The following is a 12532-nucleotide window of genomic DNA, read 5'->3' as shown; positions in this document are numbered from 1 at the left end:
ATTTTTGGACTTTATACAGAGATTTCACACAGTCAATATAAAAGTCTTGTGAAGTAGAATGACATCAGTCAATGAGGTGATACAAACACAGTTCCCAGAATTACTTCCTGGTTTGCATGCAATATCATGCATTTTATTCATCAAATAATCATGGAGAAGATGACATTGAAGAGCCCTATCTTTAACAATATCTAAAATATCGACACGACACTATTTTATTATTGTTTTGATAATAGATGCTTATTCAATACTAACCTTTACAAGAGATTTTAGTATTTTAATAAAAATCTTAAATGATAAAGACCAATCTATTTTCAAAGAGATATTGATCCTAAAAACCATTGAGTGGGCTCGGCATGTGAAAACAATTGAATTGATAAATCGTTGCATTTTTGATAAGTTTTTGATAATGTGAATCATATTGAAGTAATGTAAGAACTGCAATGTGCATCAGCATCATTGTGAATCAACTGCCTTATAATCAAAAGAAAATGTTTATATTTTTTTCACTGGTCCCTTAAATTTGTAAACACTTTTTAGTGAACAAACATTAATTTTGAAGGTCTTATATCAAACCGGCACATATCATCAATGTTGAAAGGGGTGGAATGAGTGCAAAAACTATGTATACAGCGAATATTGACAAGCCAAAAAAGACCAAATATATATAAATACGGAGCAGAGGCGCGGGTAATGTGCGTAATAGTTTAAAAAAAATTATTTAACAGGGCCCAGCATTAGTTGGGGGACAATTCATTCAAACTTCAAACTTTTTTAAAAAAAATGTCTGCTTTGAAAAAAGATGGGAGACCAGGCAACCTCCCCCCTCCCCCTTCCTAATGCCTGTGCCTTTCAATTAGGGATGTTATAAACATATCTTCTCATCACAAACATTTTAATCTTATTTCTTCAGGAATTTATTTGTGATTTTCATTAAATCAAGCAGAGTATAGAGGTTGGGTCATCCTGCATCTGCGTTATAAGCATTAATAAAACTTGTTTAAAAAAATCGAAGTACTGAGAGTGCGACGCAAACATTTCCGTGCGAGAATGAAAATCATTGGCGAGCATTGAAGGGCACCGCGGTATACGTCTCAAAAACCGACAAATCAAACAATGTAGCACTAGAACTTAGAGTGTATGCTTTTATTGTGAATAGTACTTTCATTTCAAATTTTAAATATCACTAATGAACTTAATTTTTCTATAACAACTTTATTTTCCATATCATGTATAAGTATTCTGCAACAATAGGGATCAAGATTAAGAAACATTTTTTAATTCAACAATACGCTTTTTTGATTAAAAAAAAATGGTATTGACTTTTGATCTATTAAACTGATAATTCTGAAAGACGAGAGTTTGTTCATGTACTAAATCCCTCACTCGATCGGCAACACGCAAAACTGCACGTATATCATATTTTAGATAAATCAGTGCAACACTAATATTAGACCATATTCAACTCGACTTTACATAATTTGACATTAATTTTTTTTTTTACAAAGCTTGCTGTAAAATTATGCACGCCAAATCATGTACTATTTAATACATTACAAATCTACCTTTATAACCGGAAGAACATCGAAGGAAAACACGTACATTTTCTTGATTAATTAACAGTTTCCTGTAAGCTTCCTAAAAACAAAACTAGTAAATAAGAAATGACCCAGATTATGTAAATATTACTTGGCGCAAAGCTACATGTATTTATAAGCACATAATATATCTGTGTTACTTTCTCGCCGATTTCTCTGTGTTCTATAATTAGGGCATTTCCTAAACCGCTCTAGACAGTCAAGTATTTTGTGATGACGGAGGAAGTAGTGAACCAGAGACATATATAGGTCAACGTGGTATTGCGGTTACTTTTGATGACCCAGTTTCCGTTTTCAAGAGGATGAGTGGTCAACAGACTACTCATCAGATCTACCAAGAATTAATGATTGTCAACTATTGTTTAGTTTTAATAAAAATAAAACATTTTTTTTTAGATTTTGAACTTTTCCCCTGGACTTTTCAACAAAATATTGATATAGTCTTTGCCAACGAGCATCGAGTCCTCTTAAAAAAAACCTTTGCTTTGAACCTGTTGTTCAGGCCAGTGACTCAGTTTTCTGGTGTTTGAGGGGGGGGGGGGGGGGGGGCGGGGTTTAGTTTGAACATACTTACCACTAAGTCAAGATATCGTTGAGATGGTGACTATCTCAAAGGTCCGCTAGTGTAATGGACATTAGACTGAAAAGCATAAATTTTCACAGGATTTTGCTTTGCCCTTAACCTATGACTTCGAAATTTTCCAGATGGCATGGAACTTGAAGATTCAAGCTCACTGAACACCTCTTACATACTGACATTCTTTTGGTTTAATCTTAATAAGATAAAGCAAATGGCAGAGAATTTATGGTCCAAAGCTGGATTTTAAGGAGGTCAGTTATGACATTCACATGACCTAGAAACGTGGTTCAAGGTCACTACACACCATTAACCCAAAAGCTGTTCATGTGAAGTATGAGCCAGATATGTAATACATTGTGTGCGTGTATATGCTCTGAAAATGATATTTTGCATGTTCTCTAATATGACCTTGACCTAGACACTTGTTTCAGGATCACTGCTCATCCCTTTCACTGAGGCATTCTGTGGGTGAAGTATTAGCCAGATTGAACCAAGGAGAGAGAATATATGATCAAGAATTTGTGCATAATTCTGTTGACCTTATTAACCTTATATCTAGAAATTTGGCTCAAGGTTACTGCATACCCTTTTACATAAAGACACTCTGTGGATGAAGTACGAGCAAGATTAAAGGCAAAAGTGACATAAGTGAGCCCTCAACAAATGATATCAGAATGGACTAACAGATTGATCATAACTTTGGGGCCCTAATTTAATGCAACACATCCCAAAATTTTTTTTTTTCAGTTGATGTATCTGCACTATAAACATTACCATATTTTGTGGACCTATATTGGTCAGTAAGACAGTTTTTCTAAAATAATCTTGGTACAGATCAGAACCATTCCCACATGTATCCTGAACCAAGGACATTAATAAAGAGTTTATACCGTATACATGCAATTTTAACACGCCTATGAAGCCGTTTTATTTTTTGTCAGTTTTGCTTCTACAAAAGAAATGTAATGCAGTAGAAAAGTGACATTGAGATCAAAAGCGGGATAAGCCCCAAGGCATGGATATACGACAATTTTTTCTTTTTTCTTTGGATAATTCTGTTTAGTAGAGCCCATATAAAAGCTTATTAAACATCACCATCAAAATCACAAAAATTTCATTTTGCAAAAAGAACACACAAAACGTTATTTTTTAAAAATTTTATTATATAATCATATTCCTCTTATTGCAGCTTCACCAATTGACTTTCCTTACATGCTTTCTTTAAATAACAGTCCACTGAATTAGAGAGTATCACAGAGGGGTTCCAAGTCTTCAAACAATGTAGAACCAGGACAACTTATGTCGACAACCAATAAATACAGGAATTAACACTGTCGCAAGACTCGGTCTGTGAAGTCACTAACGGCAGAGAGAAGCAGAAACATTAATAAAATGTCCGTCCAAAATCAGTAGTGTAGAGTTTGTCACTGTTGTTTGTAGTTTTGATGAATGTCCCAAAATTGTGATGGTTGATGATCATTTCACAAGAATTCTGTTAGTGTTATTATTTTTAATTCCTAATGAGAACTTGATCACTGAAAAGACAAGAAAAAGGGCAATTAATACATGTTTAACTTGGTTATATTGACTGTAAATTCCTAATTAAACGCAAGGAATTATTATCCGCGTAAAATCGCAAGAAGCATATCTCGTGGATTTTAAAATCTCGCTTTTATTTATCGGGTAGATATAAACTATTTGAAATTATGATAAAAAAAATTTGCTGTTCGCCATTTTTCATTCCACGTTTTGATGCAAATCCATTGGATTGCAGAATTAAGTACCCGCGTAAAATAAGGAATCTACAGTAATGTATGTCTGATACACAAAGATAATTTGTCATACAAATCAGTGTTAGAAACTTGTTGTTATCAAGAGAACAGGTTAATATATGCTGTAACACCCCTGCGAATGTGTTCGGAATGTTTTCTTTATTGTTGCTAAGTATGTAATAAGTCTAGAGGTGCTCGAATGAAAGTTCACGAGACTTCGCCGAGATTTGTTCAGTTCCTGTGAAATTTCGAGCAGAAGTATAAGTGTTCGGATAAAATTCTCAAAATACGTAAGTACTGGTCGTTTTTATATCATATCCTACTTGGATTTCTGTTAAAACATGAAAACCCTTGAAGATGTATGTCTTATTTCACCATCTAGCGGTTATTTACATTAAACGATAATATTCAGATCAGAGTTATCATTCGTGTTCAACCACGTGTAGAGTGGTTGAAAATATAAACTTTGGGTTGCTTAATAAAATCATAGCCATGTTTGATGCTTGTTGTGTGCAATACCATGTTTTTAGAAAAATAATGGGTGTCTGTTTTGCATAAAAATCTTAGTATATCGAGCCATTTTCAAGGAACATTCTGCATAAAATGGTATAGTCTGTTTCACTATTGATGCTATTACTAGGTCAGGCGCGGATCGAAAATTAATCCTCAGGGGGGTCTCTGCAAGCATGTTAATTGTTGCAACAACAGTCAAAAACTATATTTTGTATTGTCGCATTTATTTCAAGAACACATTTTTATCCACCAGTTGATGAAGATAAAGTTTAAAATCAATAAACCTTTAGATTTTATATTTGACTACAAGTACCTAGATTATATGGATAAAGCTGTAAACACAAGGCATGATTTTTACTGCGAAACTGAAAGGGTCAAATAAAATCACGTGGTCTCAAATTTAAATGACAATAACATTCGCAGGGGTGTGAAATACCATACTTCTATTTCTATTACACTATGAATTGTTCAAGGGGGCTAATCCCTGCCTTCAAAGCAAGTTTAAGTCCTTTACACATCTCACAGTATTGTCAGTCTGATAGTATATCTTCTTTTCAATTGACTGATAGGAATTTAAAATGTCCCCACACTTTTAAACATCAACTGGCAGCCATTAATACAGGTTAGCTATACTTTTAACCGAAACCGAACACTTAAATTCCAGATCGGTAGACCACACAGCTCATATAGTTTCTTACATGTGTACACCTAGTTTAGGTTTAACATGACTGTGGATTCTTACATGTGTACACCTAGTTTAGGTTTAACATGACTATGGATTCTTACATGTGTACACCTAGTTTAGGCTTAACATGACTATGGATTCTTACATATGTACACCTAGTTTAGGCTTAACATGACTATGGATTCTTACATATGTACACCTAGTTTAGGCTTAACATGACTATGGATTCTTACATGTGTACACCTAGTTTAGGTTTAACATGACTATGGATTCTTACATATGTACACCTAGTTTAGGCTTAACATGACTATGGATTCTTACATATGTACACCTAGTTTAGGCTTAACATGACTATGGATTCTTACATATGTACACCTAGTTTAGGTTTAACATGACTCTGGATTCTTACATATGTACACCTAGTTTAGGCTTAACATGACTATGGATTCTTACATGTGTACACCTAGTTTAGGTTTAACATGACTATGGATTCTTACATGTGTACACCTAGATTAGGTTTAACATGACTCTGGATTCTTACATATGTACACCTAGTTTAGGCTTAACATGACTATGGATTCTTACATATGTACACCTAGTTTAGGCTTAACATGACTATGGAATCTTACATATGTACACCTAGTTTAGGCTTAACATGACTCTGGATTCTTACATATGTACACCTAGTTTAGGCTTAACATGACTATGGATTCTTACATATGTACACCTAGTTTAGGCTTAACATGACTATGGATTCTTACATGTGTACACCTAGTTTAGGTTTAACATGACTCTGGATTCTTACATGTGTACACCTAGTTTAGGTTTAACATGACTATGGATTCTTACATATGTACACCTAGTTTAGGTTTAACATGACTATGGATTCTTACATATGTACACTTAGTTTAGGCTTAACATGACTATGGATTCTTACATATGTACACCTAGTTTAGGCTTAACATGACTATGGATTCTTACATATGTACACCTAGTTTAGGCTTAACATGACTCTGGATTCTTACATATGTACACCTAGCTTAGCTTTAACATGACTCTGGATTCTTACATATGTAAACCTAGTTTAGGCTTAACATGACTATGGATTCTTACATATGTACACCTAGTTTAGGTTTAACATGACTCTGGATTCTTACATATGTACACCTAGTTTAGGTTTAACATGACTATGGATTCTTACATGTGTACACCTAGTTTAGGTTTAACATGACTATGGATTCTTACATGTGTACACCTAGTTTAGGTTTAACATGACTCTGGATTCTTACATATGTACACCTAGTTTAGGCTTAACATGACAATGGATTCTTACATATGTACACCTAGTTTAGCTTTAACATGACTATGGATTCTTACATATTTCTCCTCTTTGATTCCATCTTTAAAGAACAGCATGTAGGGTGTGATTCCGTCCTCTCTGTAGTCAAGTAAAGCAACATGTCCGTCTGGGTTTTGGCTCTCACCTGTAACAATTAAACATACACAACATATAGTACATCAAAAATTGAATTTTACGTCCAAATTTAAAAATTGCTGAAATTGTGTACAAGATTAACAGAGAAAATTTCCATCACATTGTGATTGATTTTTCCTGCTATTCTTGACCATTATATTCCACCGATTGCGACCACTATTCTATGTATGTGAATAATGGCTATTAGTGGTGGTTTACCATTACCAATACCTTTCTACAGAACCATTCAAACAAAACAATAGTTAAGAAATCAAATTGATGTAATCCAGTCTTTTTGTTATTGGCCAATTTATTGACATATTCAACTCAGCAAGAGGCCAGCTTCGATTTTACTGGATTTAGTGGCTAAACTATACTCTGTCCCAAGATATTTTGGATTCACGTTTGGCTTAATTGTTTGATATTTATAAATACCTCAGGATCCAAACGATGTTCATTCAAAAGCATGAACAATTTCCAAGATTTCTCAGTCAAAACGCCCCTGTTAGCTTATCAGGTTTCAATACAATGCTAAAAAATGTGATGTCTACGGAGATTTTGCATTGCAGCAAGCCCGGATGATAACGTTGAAATATTGCGCGATGTATTCCGAGTGTATTCCGAATGGAGAAAAGATGTAAACATTCCCCATTGTAAATCTCCGTAAGGAATCTGTTTTCGTTCCTGTGAATTTTTCCGAGTGAAAGATGATAATGTGTCAATGAAATTATCTTGGAAAATATCCCTTTCAACTATTTCAATTGCACTTCTTTCACAGGTAAGTGTATTTTTATTAAAAATCGTCCAAACGTGAATCCAAAATATCTTGGGACAGAGTATAGTTACCTAATACTGAACGTCAAAATACCTCTTATTTCTTCAGCCACTTTTTAAAGAGTGTTTACGACTTGTCATCTTAAGTAGTCAAAACATACAAGTAATAAGGACTCATTCTTTAATAACATGATCATTACAGTTGGGTACAAACTTAAATCCAACACCTTTAACATTCTATGTCATATCTGATCATGTACCAACTCTAATGATTCCTTGTTTCCTGACATTTACATCATTTTTAAAATATTGGCTACATTAAATAATAATTCCCATCAAGATTTTCCAGTGTAGAACACTTACCAAGATAAAAATCATAGTTTTTAAAGTTTCCCAAGACTTCTTTCACACATGTCTGTGCTTTCTTGGCAAAAGCATCAGCAGCTTCCTGACCTTTAGTTTCGGTGATTTTTGCTTTAAGTCTACGAAAAAAAAATCGTTGAAGAAATTACAGTCATGTTACCTAATAGGTCTCAACACATTCAGACTATTTCATTTTTAAATCTTTGACTTCTTTTACAAAATCAGTTCCAATGCATTAATATTTGTTATCCTGTACAAAACATCAATTGGCAAAATATTTCTGAACTTTAATGGTGACATTTAATCCATTGTAAACTAGATATGTCAAACATTTTAGCAAGAGATTTTTTTAGCGCAAATGCATGTACCCCCCCCCCTCCCTTTTCCTGTCTCACTTACGCTTTCATGTAATCCTTAAGGTACACCTGATAACTTTTCTTGTCAAACTGCGTTGGCTGCATTTTACTGGCCAGGACAATGTTGCATCCACTCACTTTGTTGGCATCCTCGTCAACACCGCCATCATCATCCCCTCCCTCAGCTGAAGGGTTTCCGCCGATGTCCACATTACCAGCTCCTCTGTCTTCTGTGACAATCTGTCAGGATAATCCAAAGTATATGTTATAGTACTTAGTCCTCTATTTCTACCCTCATACCAACCCTGTCCTATAGATACAAATTATGTTTATCAACTAAAATTTCCTGCCCAAAACAAAACGAAACCAACTGCTTCCCTTTTCCAAACATAAAGTAATTATTTTTTACTTTAAAAAAAATTCTACCTTTGAAAGGAGACAGATTCTGCAGGTGTAAATAAGCTTGAGTATATAACTCCTCAAGATAATTGGTTTGAATAAAAAGTTATTTTGAGACTGTCAAAAAATCAGACCATGCACTGTAACCTATACACTTACTTTTCCCTCTACTTCATAGAAAAAATCATCTTTGATGCTGAATTTGAAAGCATCGGTAAAAAGCTCATCTCCTGAAAGTAAATAACTGCAATTTTAGATAAAATGCCTTTATCATGTTTATACACTTTACTTCCAGCTTCAAATAGCTGTCAACATGGACAAAAACAATCCAATGAATCAATGCAACTACCTAATTAAACTTTTCATCTATAAGGCAAAATTCAAAGTAAGAAAATGACATTCTTTGATAAGTATGATATTGACACGCCATGTTGGAGGTGGCATCGCATCAACAGCAACAACAATGAACAATAACATTTTCATTTTCTGTTGCCATTATCCTTCTATATATTTAAAATGGAAATATAGTATAGTAAGGTTAAAGTTAATGTTAATTATAAAGCCTAGCAGATTGTGGGGTCACGGTCAGAGTTCTCAAGAGGAAAGGGGAGGGGTAAAAAAGTAGGGGTGCTAGAAGGGAGATTCCACTTAAAATTACACTGTCTGGATATACAAATCTTAAATAAAGTTGGAGGTTGAATCATCAACCTTCAGTTTTGGTCTCAAAAAAAAAAGAAAAAAAAAAGGTGGACACCTTGTGTTACCAATATAAGGCTAACTGTGTTAAACAAGTCAGCAGCCCTTGGACACTGCTATAGTCTGTCCTAAGTTATTGCTTCCATCAACTTTTGAATTGATGATTTTTAATAAAAATACAAATACCTGTGAAAGAAATACAATTGAAATTGTTGAGAGGGAATATATCCAAGACATCTTCATTGAACAATTATCCCTTTTCACTCATAAAATTTCACAGGAACTAAAACAATTTTCTTACGGAGATTTATAATGGGAAATGTTTACATCTTTTCTCCATTCGGAATACATCGCGCAATTTTTAAATGTTATCATCTGGGCTTAATAATGGCTGGTGCAATGCAAAATCTCCATAGATTTTCAATTCTGAGATGTGTATTGAAACCTGAAGCGGTAGAGGGGGCGTTTCAAAACAGATAATCTGGACATTCTACATATTAGTGGATGAACGTAGTTTGAGCGCAAAGGTATTTACTATTATTGAAATATCATGCAGAAAGTGGTGGAAGCAAAAACTCAGGACAGAGTATATAGAAAATTCCCAATTTGCTTCATTATGACGATATTGTTCCCCAACTTAGTATGTACCAATATTGCAGTTACCAATGGGTAAAATAACCCACTGTATAATCCCAAATACATGTACTTACTTATTCAACTTACATACATTAACACTGTAACAGATTTGAGACACTCCCTATATTTAAAAACATTCCACTCCTTAGTACCCAGGTACAATATATAAAAATAAACAATGCTTGAATAGTTATACGTTTTATCTTTATCTGTTAAAAAAAACTTTCTTCCTATAGTTAAACTCAAACAATTTTCACTTATTTCAACATCTCCTTTTCAGTTACACAGACAAATATTCTCAAATGACAATTGTGACATCACTATAAATCACTATGTATTTTTCAGTCATATTTTGAGTCCAGTTGGACTCATAATGTATCTAAAATGTCTGTAATATGAAAAGCACATAAATACATATTTAGAATTTCACTGATCATAATCAGAACGGCTCATTTTCCTAAAGTTTTAATACAAGGAATCAATGGTAACAGCCGACGTACATTCTCCACAACAAACTGGCTCGGACCGGATTCATTTTTCTCTAAAAATACGACTTAAAACACCTCGTTTTTAACCTATATGAGAAGAAAAATGAATAATGTAAGTCTCAAACCTGTAATGAGATCTTGGAACACGATCATTTTGGCGATGGAGTAAGATTTTACAACCACAAGTAAACAATCTTGTGTATTCGCCACCGAGGACCGGAAGAAAGGAACGAAAGTTAACTCGATCACAATATTATTCGGACAGCTGATCGGAATATTGGGAAGCCCCCCTCTTTTTTCACAACAAAACTTTATCTTAATTTTCATTTAGAAAATTAAATTTTAATTGACTTTCCCCTTTTTTGTTAAAATTTAACTTCAATTTAATTAATCATAATAATAATAATAATTTAACATTATAATAAATTATTTTTATGGGACAATATTAACACTGACGCGCACCTTCCTTCTTTTACCTAGATTGACAATAGGTTTTTTTTTTTTTTGTTTTTTTTTAACATCTGTTGTCCCTCCCCCTTTTTAAGACCATGTGGAAAAATTGTAGTAAATAAAAGAAAATGAACAGTGAAATTGAAGGCATATATGTACTATGCTACCCCCTTCCAGTAACCAACACACGGATAAGGATTTTCATGATTTAAAGAATTTCCCTTTTTATGCTTGTCAAGATTTTTTGGATGAGTCTGTCCCCTTTAAAAAACGATGCAACATGCCTGTAAATCAATCCTTTGAGATCATCAATTGCACTAGACTCTGACCCGTGCGTGCACGGGTTGACAATGCATATAGGACATATACGAAATAGATACATCGACACACCGTATTGTTGACATCTAAATAACAAAGCAATAAGCCTACAATAATGCTATTAATTTCAGTACATTTTTTTAGTTAGATTAATCTTACTGTGTCTCGGAAAAGGCCCTCGATCGCCACAGTTAGAATGCCTTCTATCAGAGATATAAATAACACGTCTCTGCTCCCATATACCCGTAATGTAACAGAAAATTGAAGCTGCATTGAAAATTACAGTCAAAATCCTAATAAACCTTTTTGAGACTGTAAATACCTTTCATCTAAAATTTTAATCCATAATAGGAGATAAAATCGAAGAATTCAACACCTTTTCACCAACGTACTCGTATTTTCTTTGCTACAGACACAATTTATCGTAAAACCAGGCCCGTTAGACATTTATCATTTTAACGATAAAACATTCTATCTTCACTCTCCTAAGAAGTACAATGTGATTTTTTTTTGGCATGGGATCAATTTTTTTTTTTTGCCATCACGAAGACAAAATTGAGTAAGCACTAAGTTGATATGTATAATTGTTATTTTATAATTTCTCTCATAAGAAATCATAGATATATAATTATAACAACAGAATATAAAGCAAATCTCGAATGAAAATGTACACGTATGTGTATTGTTTCTGAGTTTATTCACGGAAATATGGTATTGTGGAAACATAAACTAAAGATCCCGTTAGCATGAATGTACTGCACACGCGCAAGATTATAAAATCCGAAAATTCCAGATGAATTCCGGGATCTTTTGATGAATTTTCGTTGATTATTAATTAGCGAAGCCTAACTGAGAAAAAAAGAAAACAAATTGGTAATCTTCAAGTACCAATGATGTTAAAAATATACAAAACAAAAGACAGTACTCTTCTGATTTATCGGTATTAAAGCCCAAAAATTTGAGTCTATTATTTTAATATAGTAGTATAGATAGATACATAAAACTCAACCTCGTTGCTGACGTGTAGTACTCCCTATACTGTCTGACCTCACCCTTTATTTCCTTATTTTATGTGCATAATGTTATTATTTAAGTTAGGTATAAAATAGCCTTCTTATATTGGATTTAATCCCACCCGACCAAAATTATCACCTCATAATATTTATAGAATGATTCCTTTATCCTTAAATAATCACATACTTTTCAGAAATTAGACGAAAAATATTAAATAATTGACCTTAGTATATGCTTTTTTCATTTCGTATATTTATATACCCCCCCCCCCCCCCCCCCCCCCTTGCGCCAGACACTACGTCTTTTTTGTCACTAATTTATTGAAGTATACGTTACGGATTTGATTCGTAGGCTATATTGCTATCACAGACAAAGACACTGGAAAATGTAAATATAATAAATTTATACCGTTTCTA

The 12532-nt window shown here is 33.6% G+C and overlaps 1 protein-coding gene across 1 annotated transcript; it reads right to left on the bottom strand.

The window, feature by feature from the left end:
• Positions 1-3320: 3320 nt before the first annotated feature.
• LOC117689712 (translationally-controlled tumor protein homolog) lies at positions 3321-10603 on the bottom strand. The gene is made up of 6 exons (XM_066067909.1): positions 10460-10603; positions 8674-8744; positions 8159-8355; positions 7760-7878; positions 6526-6632; positions 3321-3713 (listed from the first exon to the last, which is right to left on the bottom strand). Exons 1-6 carry the CDS (start codon positions 10485-10487, stop codon positions 3711-3713), a joined length of 525 nt encoding a protein of 174 aa, XP_065923981.1. The 5' UTR covers positions 10488-10603; the 3' UTR covers positions 3321-3710.
• Between the last annotated feature and the right edge of the window lie 1929 nt (positions 10604-12532).

This window comes from Magallana gigas, chromosome 8 (genome assembly GCF_963853765.1).
Source record: "Magallana gigas chromosome 8, xbMagGiga1.1, whole genome shotgun sequence".
NCBI lineage: Eukaryota > Metazoa > Mollusca > Bivalvia > Ostreida > Ostreidae > Magallana > Magallana gigas.
This window is presented reverse-complemented; position numbering and strand designations above follow the sequence as displayed.